Below are 16,792 nucleotides of genomic sequence, written 5' to 3'. Positions count from 1 at the left end.
ACGGAGTCCATTTTAATAATCCCCCCGCAAAACGCGTTGCGGGGGATAACAAGGTCTTGTTTGTCCTGCCAATAACACACATGTTCTAATTTCACAAAAATACTATTATAATAAAATCAGCAAAAACTTTTCTTATGACTCGAATATTTTTTAATGAATACAAATCATAAAAAAGGTTCACGGCACTATGACAGAATATCCAAACGTCCATCTGTCAAGGAAAATGAACGTTGGCGAGTTATTGGAATGCTCCAATCCGGTAATCCACAACGAGAAGTTGCTCGCAGATTCAATGTCCATCGAAACACAGTATGGAACTTGTGACAACGACACCAACAGACAAATCACGTCAGAGACCGTCCTCGTAATGGTCGACCCCCGGTAACGACCCGACGTCAAGACAACTGGATTCGACAGGCACACCTCCGGATCCGTTTCCAGCCAGCAACAGTCACGGCAGCAACCATCCCTGGACGTCGACGTTTACGGCGTTTTGGGACCATCGCATGACGCCCGATTATGACGTTAAAACATCGCCAACGACATCTACAGTGGGCAAGACAGCATGTGAGATGGACTCAGCGTCAGTGGAAGCGTCAGTTGAATCATGTCCTCTTCACGGATGAGTCCCGATTTTCGCTTCACAGAGCTGATGGCTGTGTGCGAGTTTACCATCGACGTGGCGAACGTCATGCTGACAATTGTGTCATGGAAATTGATCGGTTTGGAGGCGGTAGCGTGATGGTCTGGGGCGGATTTAGACAATCAGAACAATGTTGATGTGCTTCCCTGGCCAGCTAATAAGTCACCGGACATGTCGCCTATTGAGCACGTGTGGGATGAAATGGAAAGACGCTTGCGACGCTCACCAAATCCGCCTGTAACGCTGCAGCAACTTAAGGTTGTCATTAGCAGGTCAAATGTCTGTTCTATGAAATAAAAGTGTTTGTATTAACTTCGTTTTCTTATGTGTTTCTCTAATAGTATCGCAAAGAAAACTTTGTTGGTGAGAGGATGTCTGAGAAAGAGAAAGTGAGAGAGAGAGAGAGAGAGTGAGAGAGAGAGAGAGAGAGAGAGAGAGAGAGAGAGAGAGAGAGAGAGAGAGAGGAGTGCTAATTATATTGGGATGTATTTAGTTCAAGTTTCTATTTGTACAGAGGAATATGTTACAGAAACAGTACATAGAGAGAGCAGAAATTGAATATTCCATCTTCGACGTTAGAAGTAGATCACCTGGTGGAAAAGATGGGATGTGTGATAGATCACCTGGTGGAAAGATGGGTGTGATAGATCACCTGGTGGAAAGATGGGTGTGAATAGATCACCTGGTGGAAAGATCATGGTGGAAAGATAGATCACCTGGTGGAAAGATGATAGATCACTGGTGGAAAGATGGTGGTGGAAAGATGGGTGATCACCTGGTGGAATAGATCACCTGGTGGAAGAGATGGGTGTGATAGATCACCTGGTGGAAAGAGATGGATCACCTGGTGGAAAGACCTGATCACCTGGTGGAAAGATGGGTGTAGATAGATCACCTGGTGGAAAGATGGGTGTGATAGATCACCTGGTGGAAAGATGGGTGTGATAGATCACCTGGTGGAAAGATGGGTGTGATAGATCACCTGGTGGAAAGATGGGTGTGATAGATCACCTGGTGGAAAGATGGGTGTGATAGATCACCTGGTGGAAAGATGGGTGTGATAGATCACCTGGTGGAAAGATGGGTGTGATAGATCACCTGGTGGAAAGATGGGTGTGATAGATCACCTGGTGGAAAGATGGGTGTGATAGATCACCTGGTGGAAAGATGGGTGTGATAGATCACCTGGTGGAAAGATGGGTGTGATAGATCACCTGGTGGAAAGATGGGTGTGATAGATCACCTGGTGGAAAGATGGGTGTGATAGATCACCTGGTGGAAAGATCATAGATCACCTGGTGGAAAAAGATGTGATAGATCAGATGGATGGTGGAACCTGATGGGATGATGGGTGATAGATCACCTGGGGAAAGATGGGTGTGATAGATCACCTGGTGGAAAGATGGGTGTGATAGATCACCTGGTGGAAAGATGGGTGTGATAGATCACCTGGTGGAAAGATGGTGTGTGATAGATCAGATGGTGGAAAGATGGGTGAAAGATGGGTGTAATAGATCACCTCATGGTGGAAAGATGGTAATAGTGTGGAAAGATGGGTGTAGATCACCTGGTGGAAAGATGGGTGTGATAGATCACCTGGTGGAAAGATGGGTGTGATAGATCACCTGGTGGAAAGATGGGTGATAGATATGGATCACCTGGTGGAAAGATGGGTGTGATAGATCACCTGGTGGAAAGATGGGTGTGATAGATCACCTGGTGGAAAGATGGGTGTGATAGATCACCTGGTGGAAAGATGGGTGTGATAGATCACCTGGTGGAAAGATGGGTGTGATAGATCACCTGGTGGAAAGATGGGTGGTGATAGATCATGGTGGAAAGATGGGTGATAGATCACCTGGTGGAAAGATGGGTGTGATAGATCACCTGGTGGAAAGATGGGTGTGATAGATCACCTGGTGGGAAAGATGGGATGGGTGTGATAGATCACCTGGTGGAAAGATGGGTGTGATAGATCACCTGGTGGAAAGATGGGTGTGATAGATCACCTGGTGGAAAGATGGGTGTAATAGATCACCTGGTGGAAAGATGGGTGTGATAGATCACCTGGTGGAAAGATGGGTGTGATAGATCACCTGGTGGAAAGATGGGTGTGATAGATCACCTGGTGGAAAGAGCTCACACCTGATTACACACATTCCGTGACTACACATACCATTGATTACACCCCCCATTGATTACACACATTCCCTGATTACAAACACACCTGATTACACACACACACACACACACACCTGATCACACACACACTTGATTACACACATTCTCTGATTACACACACACCTGATTACACACATTCCCAGATTACAAACACACCTGATCTCTCTCTCTCTCTCACACACACACACACCTGATTACACACATTGCCTGATTACACACATTCCCTGATCACACCCGCACCCCTGGAAATTCCTTACGTGTTAGTGTGACATCCCTCCTGGGTTTACCGTTGGGGTCAAGGTTGAAGGTTATTGTTTTCTTATTTGGTTCGCCTTCACTCTGAAAGTAATAGTTGATGGGTGAGCTACAACAACTATACGACACAGATGTTTCAAAGACTGCAGTTACAATGTATTTGTTAGGAGAACTAGGTTTGAAATGGCAGTCACGGGAACCCCTCACTTCCATTTACAATAATGTTTATTGTAAAAGCAGCAAACATAGGTATAGTACTGACCAATCTAGAGTGAGCAAGTGAGTTTGGTTTTACGCCGCTTTTAGCCATATTCCAGCAATATCACGGCGGGGGACACAAGAAATGGGCTTAACACATTGTACCCATGTGGGGAATCGAACCCGGGTCGAACCATTTAGCCCTCCGACAAGCTTGATGTTCTGTTGTACTCCTCACACCCGGAATCTAGTGTGCGCGTTGCTAGTGATATACAGTATAAGCAGAATTTGTACCATGTATTTGGACCTGTGAAGGTCTTGGTTAGAACTGTTCTTCAGCAACCCATGCATGTCGTAAAAGGAGGATAACGGGATCGCTGACTTAGTTGTCATCGTATCGCAACTGCGTAGATCGATGCTCACGCTGTGGATCACTGGATTGTACTTCCAGACTCGATTATATTCGGACCGGCACCATATATTGCTGACTGCGGCGTTAAACAACAAACAAACCAAGTGATTGGTTTGCCCAATAATCAGTTCTTGTTGTGTATAGTTTTATACGATATTGCATGATTCCAACACAAAAGTGTCATGAATTAAGATCGGACGTAACGCGTTGTGCGCGAAGTAAGTCGTGATTTAACGTGAAGCCTGTCTTCGTTACAGTTGGGTTCTATTGAGTGAGTTTGGTAGTGACATATCAGGGCATCAGATATTTGCAGTAAAGACTGTAATGCAGGCATTAGTCATTAGCCACTTTGGGCAAAAACTCAATCACGGATATGGTGCTGAAGAACCCAAAACATTTAATGAGAGTGAAATGGGGATTTCAGCCACAATCATAAGAAGTGTAAGGGAGGTAGCTCTGCGCGAGGAACTGCGGCACCCTTGTGCACTGGGTCCACTGATAAGTAATGAAAACATGCATAACGCTTGACTTACAACCACCACCAGATGTCGCTCAACTACGTCTCTGTCAACTCTGCTGGCAGTGATAGCCTCTACTCGGATGGCATATGTCCCTGGCCGCACCGGGAGTACGGAGAATGATTTGGTTCTCTTTTGTCCATTTGGCACTTGGAAAGATGGAATTGTGAGTTCATCCCCTTCAGAGTCCAGCATACAAAGCCCGTCAGCAGTTGCTGATAATGTTACCTGCAGTGCAGGGAAGATATACAAAATATGCAGATCGGATGTGGAGAAGATGTTGAAATAGGAGGATGTAAAGAAGATGCGGAGATGATGTGTAGAAGGGGTGAGGAGAGGATGTCTAGAAGATGAGGAGATAATGTGGGGAACATGTAAAAGGGATGAGGAGAGGGTGGAAAGAAGATGCGGAGATGACGTAGAAGGTATGAGGAGAGGACGTAAAGAAGATGTGGATATGATGTAGAAGGAATGAGGAGAGGATGTAAAGAAGATGTGGAGATGATGTAGAAGGGATGAGGAGAGGATGTAAAGAAGATGCGGAAATGATGTAGAAGAGATGAGGAGAGGATGTAAAGAAGATGTGGAGATGATGTAGAAGGGATGAGGAGAGGACGTAAAGAAGATGTGGAGATGATGTAGAAGGGATGAGGAGAGGACGTAAAGAAGATGCGGAGATGATGTAGAACAGGATGAGGAGAGAGGAAGTAATGGAGATGTGGAGATGATGTAGAAGGGATGAGGAGAGGACGTAAAGAAGATGTGGAGATGATGTAGAAGAGATGAGGAGAGGACGTAAAGAAAAGGAGATGATGGAAGGGATGAGGAGGAGAAGGGAAGATGAGGAGATGATGTAGAAAGAAGATGGAGGATGATGTAGAAAGGGATGAGGAGAGGATGTGGAGAGGATGCAAAAAGAGATGGGAGATGATGTAGAAGGGATGAGGAGAGGATGTAAAGAAGATGTGGAGATGATGTAGAAGGGATGAGGAGAGGGACGTAAAAGAAGATGATGGAGATGATGTAGAAGGATGATGAGGAGAGGATGTAAAAAGATGATGTGACACAAAAAGAAGAGATGATGTAGAAGGTATGAAGGGAGAAGGACGTAAAGAAGATGTGGAGATGATGTAGAAGGGATGAGGGAAGGATAAAGAAGATGTGGAGATGATGTAGGCATGTGGAAGGGATGAGATGTGGATGATGTAGAAGGAGATGAGGAGAGTAAAGATGTGGAGATGATGTAGATGATGTAGAGGATGTGGAAAGAGATGTGGAGATGATGTGTAGAAGAAGATGTGGATGGATGATGTAGAAGAAGATGATGGAGATGAGGATGTAAAGAAGATGTGGAGATGATGTAGAAGGGATGAGGAGAGGATGTAAAGAAGATGTGGAGATGATGTAGAATGAGATGAGGAGAGGATGTAGAAGAAGGATGATGTAGGATGATGAGAGGATGTAAAGAAGATGTGGAGATGATGTAGAAGGGATGTGGAGAGGATGTGAGAAGATTTGGAGATGATGTAGAAGAAGAGAGATGATGTAAGAAGAAGGTGTGAAGGAGATGATGGATGAGGAGAGGATGTAGAAGAAGATGCTGAGATGATGTAGAATGAATGAGGATGTGGAGATGATGATGTGGAGATGATGTAGAAGGGATGAGGAGAGGATGTAAAGAAGATGGAGATGAGATGATGTAGAGGGAGAGGATGAGGAGTGGAGATGATGTAGAAAGAGATGAGGAGAGGGACGTATGCTAAGATGTGGAGATGATGTAGAATGATGAGGAAGGATGTAAATGATGTGGAGATGATGTAGAGAAAGGAGAAGGGATGTGGAGATGATGTAAAGAAGATGTGGAGATGATGTAGGATAGAAGGAGAGGAGAAGAGAGGATGTGGATGAGGAGAGGATGTAAAGAGAGATGATGTGGAGATGATGATGTAGAAGAGAAGGAGATAAGGATGATGAGAGGATGAAATGAAGATGTGGAGATGATGGATATAAACTCAAGGAGCAGTATGATGTAGAAGAGATGAGGGAGGATAAGTAGAGTAGGATTTGCAACATCAGATATAATGTAATGATTGATATGTTTGTCTGGTTGCTGTTTCAGTCATTGAATTCTAGGTATCGCACTTACCATTGTATCGTAGCCGATGTAACTTGAAACCGTCACATTAACCCTGACCTCCTCAAGCTTCACGGCCTTGAAGGGAAGGTGAATATCAAGAAAGAAGTTCTGTGAAACTATGACTCGTGCGGCGTTCGAGATGCAAATCCCCTGTTCTTGAGACACGCCCACTGCTTGCATGATCCAGGTTGTGATGGAGTCGGGGTATTTCACATCGCGGACTAAATTACCATTGGCACTGAAACAGAGTGAGTGAGTGAGAGAGTGAGTGTGTTTTACGCCGCTTTCAGCAATATTTCAGCAATATCATGGCGTGGGACACCAGAAATGGGCTTCAGACATCGTACTGATGTGGGAAATCGAACCCGGGTCTTCGGCGTGACGGGCGAACATTTTTACCACGAGACTACCCCACCGCCCCCACTGAAACAAATCCCCAGCGTTAGAGTGAGGGATCGAATTGAGTTGAACGCAGCTTAAAACCGTATTCCAGTTGTACACGGTGGCAGCTGACAGTGAGAGGAAACCCCCAACTGTTGCTGGGCTCAGACCTTTACCAATTCGGTGAAACACAGAAGCACAAGTATGGTACAGACAAACCGAAACTTTACCAGGGCAAACCGGGGTTCGAACCCAGCATATGCGTTTGGTTTGGTTTGGTTTGGTTTGGTTGTTGTTTAACGCCGCACTTAGCAGTATTCCATCTAAAGGACCGCAACACTGCATAAAGAATTGAAATCGTTCGGATTAATATTTATTATTCCGTTGTATTTTGTACTAAACATAGCTCCTAAACCAAAAATCAGAATCGTTTCAAAGTCTACACAAGGGTGCCCACGGTGCTCAAGTCGATAACGCAAAAATCTCAAGACTTTAGGGTCAATGGCAAAGGGCAGATAATTCAAAATTAATTCAAACATTTTAATTTCCAAAGCAATAATCTCCGAAACTACATGTGGCTGAAAGGCACCGTTTGACAGCTATATCGTGGTGAAGTTTTAGCCATGTTTTTCAACAATTTTCTCAGTACTTTGCTCATAAATGTACTGAGCTCGAAGTACCAGCTCAGGAGCTTCCAAACTTTCCATACTTTGTGTCCTGGAACTACTCTGCACATCCGGCGCAAAACGTGCCGATATGTCCCTTCGATGGCCGCCATATTAAGTGATACTTCTGGGTCAAAGTTCTCATCAAAACGTTTCACAGATTTCTAAACGGAGTTTCCAAAGCAAACTTACCAGGGACAAACTGGAAAAGAACTTTTGAAAATATTACATGTATAGTTCCTATCTTCCTCGGCTCTCTACAGATCACAATGAAAGTTCCAAATGTGTACTTAGGTAGTTTGCTGATCATGTTTTATTCCATGGCAGATGTTAAAAGTATCACCGTTTGGTGATTAGAGACATATTTAGTCAGCATCTGTTTCCAAAGAGACAAGTGTTATTATCCAAACCAGAGTACACAACCGTTTGTATCTACGCTAGGACGATGATAATTCGATTTTAAAGTTAGTGAAGGAACCATATGGACCATTACTGGAAGTGGCATGATCCATACAAGATGTACCATTTACTATTTTTTAAAGAAATATCGCTATTTACTCTGAAACCATATCATATACTCATGCCAATAATGGTTGTCACCCCCCTCCCCACCCACACACCTCACACCCCCTCTCCAATTAAAACAATTGAAGGGGGTGACAACCATTATTGGCATGAGTATAAAATCTCAGTCACTGGATTGTCTAGTCGGAATTTTATCGATTCTATTTACTGATTTCCTGTTGTAATACGGCGGCACAAAAATATTTCCCAAACCATAAATTTGACTATTGAAAGGATAATCGTTTGATTGCAAAACTTGCAAGGAAGGAAAAGGGCAAACTGAGAAAGTTCTAAATGGCTAATTGTGTTCTTTCGGGTTAAAGCAATAAGGACCATGGAGCCTACGTTGCTGCTTGAAAATATACTTATTATATACAATTATAAACTCCACTTATTCAGATGCTACTATATGATCAAATGTCACTTTCCTTCATTTGTTCCCCAGCAAGTGGATCAATATGATTTTTCCAAATATTCTCAAGTGTACAACCCATCCTACCAAGGGGACCGAGAAGATCTCTATGTCCACTTTCCATGTTTGTGTTCATATTCGAGCTTTCACATCTGGTCATCGTATGGGTGGGGTGTTCTGGGTGCACATAGTGAATGTACACTACACCAGGAGTAGTTTGCTTGTTTGATGTTTAACGCCGCACTCAGCAATATTCCAGCTATAGTGAGTGAGTGAGTTCAGGTTTACGCCGCACGCAGCATTATGCCAGCTATATGGCGGCGGTCTGGACCAGACAATCCAGTGATCAACAGCATAGGCATCGATCTGCGCAATTGGGAACTGATGACATGTGTCAACCAAGACAGCGAGCCTGCCTACCCGACCCCGTTATTCAAGCATGGGTTGCTGAAGATTAATTCGTACTTTTCAAGGGTACACCAGGATTAGTGAACACTGTAATGGGGCCAGAGAATTTAGCCTGCCATGTCCTTGATCTGAAGAGATTTAGTACACTATCGATTCCTGTGGTATGGAGCGAGTATACCTGGGTCACTAATGTGCAAAGCTAAGAATCAGTAGGTATGACGTACTCCAGAGTATCTTCTTCAAAGAGCCAGGACTCCGGAAAGAAGGACCTCAGAATGGGATCTTCCATCAAAGCACTGTCAGCAGCATCCGTTGAGAGTCCTGATCCAACTCTTGCAACGGAAAGGCTGTGCTCTGAATAGATAGTTAACATGTTGTCATACAAGTCATGCACATTGAGGTTTACCTGTAAAACAGAAGCATTTACATGAACACCTATTTGCACAGGGTGATGAATGTTAACCTACTGCTGCGTGACGAATGATTGCTGGCTGGCTGGTTTGTTGTTTAACGCCACACTCAGCAATATTTCAGCTATATGACGGCGGTCTGTAAATAATCGAGTCTGGACCAGACAATCCAGTGATCAACACAATGCGTTATTGGGATACTATGACATGTGTCAATCAAATCAGGGGTCCTGACCACCCGTTCCCTTCAGTCGCCTCTAACGACAAGCATGGATTACTGAAGACCAATTCTAACCCGGATCTTCACGGGTCACGAATGATTTGAGTGAGGAATATTCACTGTTGGTTCATTTACATGTGGCGGATGTCTACTCTGACTCTACATACAAGTCAAGCATGACTGAGGGTTACTCTACACGTGATGAACTATAATGTGTGACTGCACTTTCACGTGAGGGGTGACCCACTATGGCTGAACTTACACGCCAGGTATAACTCAGCAAAGTGTGGCTCTGTGTCACTGAACTTACCCGTGAGTGTGGCTCTATTAAGGCTAGAGAGATTTCTCTGTGTGACTCACCTTCCACCTTGGGGATCACTCTGTGTGGCTGTTCTATGATGTGAGGCATCACTCTGTGTGACCTACTTAAACGAGACGGATCAATGTGTGACTATACTTACACGTGAGGGGTCAGTATGTGTGACTGTACTTAAACGAATTGGATCACTCTGTGTGACTGTACTTAAACGAGACGGATCACTGTGTGTGACTATACTTACACGTGAGGGGTCACTCTGTGTGGCTGTACTTACACGTGAGGGATCACTCTGTGTGACTGTTCTATAATGTGAGGGATCCCTGTGACTTTACTTACATGTGATGGGTCACTATGTGACTGTACTTACACGCGATGGATCACTCTGTGTGACCATACTTACACGTGAGGGATCACTGTGTGGCTTCTATAATGTGAGGGATCACTGTGTGTGACTATACTTACATGTGAGCAATCACTCACTGTGACTACTTACACGTGATGGGTCAATCTGTGTGACCATACTTACACGTGATGGATCACTCTGTGTGACTGTTCTATACATGTGATGGATCACTCTGTGTGACTATACTTACATGTGAGCAATCACTCACGTGACTGTACTTACACGTGATGGATCACTCAGTGTGACTATACTTACATGTGAGTAATCACTCACGTGACACTTACACGTGATGGATCACTCAGTGTGACTATACTTACATGTGAGGTGATGGCTCAGTTCAACCTCCTACAACCTGTCTCATTTCATAGATAAAGGATCACGTGTCATTTTCCGTGTGCCCTTTTACGTGACAGAATGTATACAGTTGCTGTCGTCTCCACATATAAGTGTTGTAAGAATATATATTTACCTAACAGAGGCACATACGTCCCTGTGCGTTCCCCATACATCAGCTTGAACCCTGCAGCCTGTGGACAAAAGGCCAACACAACGTAAACTAATGTTCAGTCGCGCCTCGCTAATCTTCGTAAACGTGGGACACAATGGTGCTTACTTTTCACTGCTGGTTCTTGTAATTTACTGTGCGGATAGGGAAAGAGGATTTCCAGATAAATAATGCCTGTTTTATGCCATGTACTGTAAACAATGTTTATAACGGACACGCTTGTACCATACTGCCGGATACTACTGACAGTTGTTTTGGTGCCCTCAAGTTTATCACAGTTCCAATGGGAAGAACTAACTACAGTTACAACAAACTATGTGGTCCCTTTGAGTTCGTTAAAACCGTAGTTTTATTTCGTTTCCTCTAAATCATCTTTCAGGCTAAAATTCTTGGGTCCACAAAGTGAGCCTACACTGTACAATTACGTCCTCCGTGAATAATGAATACTGGGACAAATCGGGAAACAGCCTGCACGTGAAACACTTACCTCAAAAATCTTAAAACTATTCACTGCGGATCCGGATCCAGATCCGAAGTCATGACGGTCAAGATCATCAAACATCTGCCAACGACAAAATTGTACGAGCATTGGCGGTGTAGTGATGGCAATGGCATAAGATGTAAATAGTTGTAGTGAGAGATAGGGCGAGTTGGAGATATATTTAATACAAATTGTTAGAAATATGTTAAATTGTAACAAAAAGTACATATACTGAACCACAAAAGAAATGTCGCATCGATAGCGGTTTCTTAAAGCAAAGACTTTAATTCACTCTAATAAAAACGGAAGATTGAGTTTAAACGTGACAATTATGGTAAACACATATTCAGGAATCACAGTTAGAGTTCACACAAACAAAATCACCAAAATGGTACCATTAAGATACCCCAAAGTCAGTATTGTGTGGCATCTATGGGCATCGATGAAAACGTTGCTTCGTCTTTGCATTGAATGAATTAGCCGGTTGATGAAGGCCATAGGCACTTGGGTCCATACTCTGCAAAAAGCCTGATCGAGTCCAGCAGCAGTTGTCGGCCTTGGGTGGAGGTCATTCGGTCTTCTTTGAATCTCGTCCCAAAGGTGTCCTATTGGACTCAAATTCGGACTGAGTGCAGACTATTGTAGGGTTTGGACGCCATGTTGTCTTAGGAGCGTTGTCATGATGGAAGATGTGATTTCTGTAACGTCCAAAATGTGGTACAACGTGGGGTCTTATGACTCGGTCAATTTAGCGAGCAGCTGTCACGTCAATTTCCTCATCCTGGACCGACATTCTGGAACACCATGGTGCCCACTATTTGGTTCAGACCAACTGCACCCAACACCACGATACTTGGACCACCCCACGAGTCTCTTTCAACAATACACTCATTGGAAATCAGTTCCCCATGCCTTCACCATACTCTCACTCTGCCATCGACTGTCGAAACACAATATCGGCTTTCATGAGAACAAAGCACAGTTCTCCATTGTCGATTACGCCAATTTTGATGTTGTGTTGGCCAATACAGTCGGTTTGGGCGGTGATGAGCGATGAGGACATGACCACGATATGGTCTGAGACAGCAGAGGTTTCTTCCGTGCACTGTATCGGCACTGATGGGTCTGTTGTGAGTCCCAATGGTCTGGCGTGCTGTTTCCGTCGGTCTGGGGAGCGATCCTGCAGATGGTGGCGCACAATCTGTCGGTCTTGACGTCGTGATGTTACTGAAGGTCGCCCACTGCGTGGACGGTCTTAAATGCTGTTAGTAGCCTGATACCACTCCTGCAGTCGGTAGATTGTCTTAACATGAACATTAAAATGATTGACTTCCCTCGGTGCTATCTGGCCAACTTGCAATCGTCCCAGGACTTGGTTCCTCTGATCTCTCGTAAGTCGTACCATGACGATTGTGTCAAAACAAAAATGATTTCAGGCGAGTTTGGGGCTCGCTTTCATTGGTAGGGTCGTCACGATCTGCACGTGCATTTTCATTTTCAAGAATGTCATACGGAATCTTTTACCACGTCTGCCTTTTCAGGTGCGTGTGGTCGATATGCTTTTTCATCAGAAAACACTAATGTTGGTAACTGTCAATTTGGATTGAAAAACATGTTAACAAAACGATACAATCATAATAAAAACACCGTTTTGTAAGAACGAAATCTTACATTTGGTTTTAGAAGGCGATGTTTCTTTTGTGGTTCAGTATATTTACACAACCCAAAAATCAAACATGATTTGATTGTTATCTAATGTGCAACAAACAACTACCCTGGTCCCACAACCAGCGCACAATCCGGTTATAACTGGTAGTAGGCCTAGTGCCTGGTGGTGAGGCAGAAGTAGTTGTAGTTGCTAGTAGGGGCAGTAGGTGTTGTTGTGTTGAGTGAATGAGAATGGTTTTACGCAATTAATAGCAATATTCATAACCTTGAGACGATGTGGCAGTGGTACAAATAGCAGTAGTGCTGTTGGTAGTAGTTGTGAATGGTAGTTGTGAGTAGTTTTAGTAGTAGTGAGTGAGTGGTTTGGTTGGTTTGTTGTTTAACGCCTCACCCAGCAATATTCTATCTATATGGCGGCGGTATGTAAATAATTGAATCTGGACCAGACAATCCAGTGACGAACAACATGAGAATCAATCTACCCAATTGGGATACGATGCCATGTGTCAACCAAGTCAGCGAACCTGACCACCTGATCCCGTTACTCGCCTCTTACGACAAGCATGGATTACTGAAGATCAGTTCTAACCCGGATCTTCACGGGTTCTGTAGTAGTAGTAGTAGTAGTAGTAGTAGTAGTAGTAGTAGTAGTAGTAGTAGTAGTAGTAGTAGTAGTAGTAGTAGTAGTAGTAGTAGTAGTAGTAGTAGTAGTAGTAGTAGTAGTAGTAGTAGTAGTAGTAGTAGTAGTAGTAGTAGTAGTAGTAGTAGTAGTAGCTGTATCTGAGAAGGTTTTATGACCGTAGCTTGATGGTAGTAATGGATGTATCGTAACTGGGTTGTGGTGGTTTTAGTGTGGCAGTGGTAGTTGGCTGGTGATTGTAGAAGTGGTAGTAGCTGTGGATGCAGTTGTCAAGTTTGTCGCGGAAGCAGTAGTTCAAGTTGTTGCGTTGTAGATGGTAGCAGTGGTGGCAGCAGCAGTTGTTAGTTTCATCAACATAATACTGGGTATTGTCATATTAATTTTGTTTGTTTTTATTCAACGCGCGCTCAGCTATATTGCGTCGGTCTGTAAATAATCGTGTCTGGACCAGATAATCCAGTGATCAACACAATGAGTTACTGGGATACTATGACATACCACATCAGGGGTCCTGACCACCCGTTCCCGTCAGTCGCCTCTTACGACAAGCATGGATTCCTGAAGATCAATTTTAACCCGCATCTTTACGGGTATGTTATATCAATGATCACAACTTGATTTCTGTACAGTCGGTGTTTTTCACTCTGTCATAATCAGTTACCATTTGCATCATAGCATTGGCAAAATACCATATGTACCTTTTTTCTTGTCAAGGATTTCTCAAATTTTAGCGCGTAGACGGCTTTGTCCACTGCCACCAGTCCAATGCGCATGTTCGCCCCGCCAGACAAGTTTATCTGACCAGTTTCTTTGGGTATGTAGGAATCTTTGTTCCCAACTATGCGAATCTGAAAAGAAATATCCTTTACAAATGTACGGACATAGGTTTCAACAATGCAACAAGCAAGATCTCACACCAAGAATGTGGGTCATATATTGTAACCATGTGAGAAACGAACCCGTCCTTTCTGTGCACCTGACGCTATTGCTATGATCATTTTGTAATGCAAGACAATGTGACATTATTTGGTGCCAAGGACTAATTTGCAAAAAAGAAACAATTTATTTCAGTAAATTTTATTTTGCATAAGGCCAGACAAGAAAATATATTATTTTAGAGGATGGTGGACATACTGGTGTCATGAATTGTTAAAAACATAGTGTCTCTACACAGGTAACATAACATAACAAAGAAGATGGGCAGGCTTCTGTAGTCATTGTGTCAAATATTTGCTAAAATATATACAGGCTATGCGAGTTAGCCACACAGTACATACACGCACTCTGTTAGTGACAGAGGTATCCACACAATAAATACCTTGACGACATGTTAATATGTCTTTGGTACATGCATACTTATTAACGTGACTACCATCGAAGCCCCAGCGGTACAACGTGAAATGTTACAAGAGTGTATGCATATCAATCTAAAGTTAACCTTATGTAGCAAATATATATGCAAATGTATGTCAACGCTAGTGAGAAGCTACTTTAATTTTCCGACGATACAGATTCTGCTGGGCCGAAAAAAACCACATAATATGGTAACAATTATCTGAATTTTGCGAAAACAGTACGCCTGTCCAGCTCCAAACCGAAACATTTACGTGTACTTACACCAATACATGCATTACACTGCACATAACTGTCAACATTGATAGCTATAGAAATGTAACATTTACGTGTACACTTACACCAATACATGCATTACACTGCACATAACTGTCAACATTGATAGCTATAGAAATGTAACATTTACGTGTACACTTACACCAATACATGCATTACACTGCACATAACTGTCAACATTGACAGCTATAGAAATGTAACATTTACGTGTACACTTACACCAATACATGCATTACACTGGACATAACTGTCAACATTGACAGCTATAGAAATGTAACATTTACGTGTACTTACACCAATACATGCATTACACTGGACATAACTGTCAACATTGACAGCTATAGAAATGTAACATTTACGTGTACTTACACCAATACATGCATTATACTGCACATAACTGTCAACATTGATAGCTATAGAAATGTAACATTTACGTGTACTTACACCAATACATGCATTACACTGCACATAACTGTCAACATTGATAGCTATAGAAATGTAACATTTAGCTATAGAAATGTAACATTTGTACACTTACACCAATACATGCATTACACTGCACATAACTGTCAACATTGATAGCTATAAAATGTAACATTTACGTGTACTTACACCAATACATGCATTACACTGCACACAACTGTCAACATTGATAGCTATAGAAATGTAACATTTACGTGTACTTACACCAATACATGCATTACACTGCACATAACTGTCAACATTGATAGCTATAGAAATGTAACATTTACGTGTACTTACACCAATACATGCATTACACTGCACATAACTGTCAACATTGACAGCTATAGAAATGTAACATTTACGTGTACTTACACCAATACATGCATTACACTGCACATGGCTGCCATTTACAAATAACTAAATGTCCTTTGTCTTCATTGTTATTTCTACATTCTGACCAGCTGAACCGGGCATGTGTTATTTCTACGTTCTGACCAGCTGAACCGGTCATGTGTTATTCCTATATTCTGACCAGCTGAACCGGGCATGTGTTAATCCTATATTCTGACCAGCTGAACCGGGCATGTGTTATTTTAATTCTGACCAGCTGAACCTATATATTCCTACATTCTGACCAGCTGAACCGGGCATGTGTTATTCCTACATTCTGACCAGCTGAACCGGGCATGTGTTATTCCTATATTCTGACCAGCTGAACCGGGCATGTGTTATTCCTACATTCTGACCAGCTGAACCGGGCATGTGTTATTCCTACATTCTGACCAGCTGAACCGGGCATGTGTTATTCCTACATTCTGGCCAGCTGAACTGGGCATGTGTTATTGCATTCATTTCTCAATGGCTGTAAATAGACGAAGCCACGCCCACCGAAGCGGACTACCTTCACCACTTGCTTGTCCTCGTCACATGGGTTTTCGATCGCTGAGGCAACATTCATTTTTTTCTCGCAAATCACATGAAAAACTGTTGAAACATCTTATTCATTTTTAAAAATAACTTCAACTTTTTAAAAAGGCCCTCATCTGAGTATAAACAGTGTAATTGTAAGCCACACCTCTCGTGATAGCGCTAGTATGTTCACGCTCTAAACAAGGCCGTCCAAAAAGATACCATGTTCGAAACACATTGAATATCGACAACATTTACAAATACACAGTCAATTGCAAAGTATTAGATTAAAGACATTCATCGTGGTGTTACAAGAAAGAACAGGCTCTGACACTGGGTGACATGAACGTTCATTTCAGTCAAAAAAGC

At 42.9% G+C, this 16,792-nt stretch overlaps 1 protein-coding gene across 1 annotated transcript in view; it reads right to left on the bottom strand.

Moving 5' to 3' along the window:
* Nucleotides 1–546: 546 nt before the first annotated feature.
* The window catches only part of LOC124261986 (complement C3-like), a 38,175-nt gene continuing 21,929 nt past the window's right edge, over nucleotides 547–16,792 (bottom strand). The window contains exons 14-21 of the mRNA XM_046696371.1: nucleotides 14,119–14,268; nucleotides 11,119–11,193; nucleotides 10,596–10,653; nucleotides 8,999–9,128; nucleotides 6,354–6,582; nucleotides 4,223–4,435; nucleotides 3,082–3,163; nucleotides 547–746 (exon numbers count right to left, since the gene is read on the bottom strand). Coding sequence (XP_046552327.1) covers nucleotides 547–746; nucleotides 3,082–3,163; nucleotides 4,223–4,435; nucleotides 6,354–6,582; nucleotides 8,999–9,128; nucleotides 10,596–10,653; nucleotides 11,119–11,193; nucleotides 14,119–14,268 — 1,137 coding nt within the window. The remainder of the gene's footprint in view (nucleotides 747–3,081; nucleotides 3,164–4,222; nucleotides 4,436–6,353; nucleotides 6,583–8,998; nucleotides 9,129–10,595; nucleotides 10,654–11,118; nucleotides 11,194–14,118; nucleotides 14,269–16,792) is intronic.

The sequence above is a fragment of the Haliotis rubra genome, unplaced genomic scaffold, assembly GCF_003918875.1.
Source record: "Haliotis rubra isolate DU_JTF1 unplaced genomic scaffold, ASM391887v1 Scf12, whole genome shotgun sequence".
Classification (NCBI taxonomy): Eukaryota; Metazoa; Mollusca; class Gastropoda; order Lepetellida; family Haliotidae; genus Haliotis; species Haliotis rubra.
Note: the sequence above shows the minus strand (reverse complement) of the source record. Positions and strands in the feature narration are given on the sequence as shown.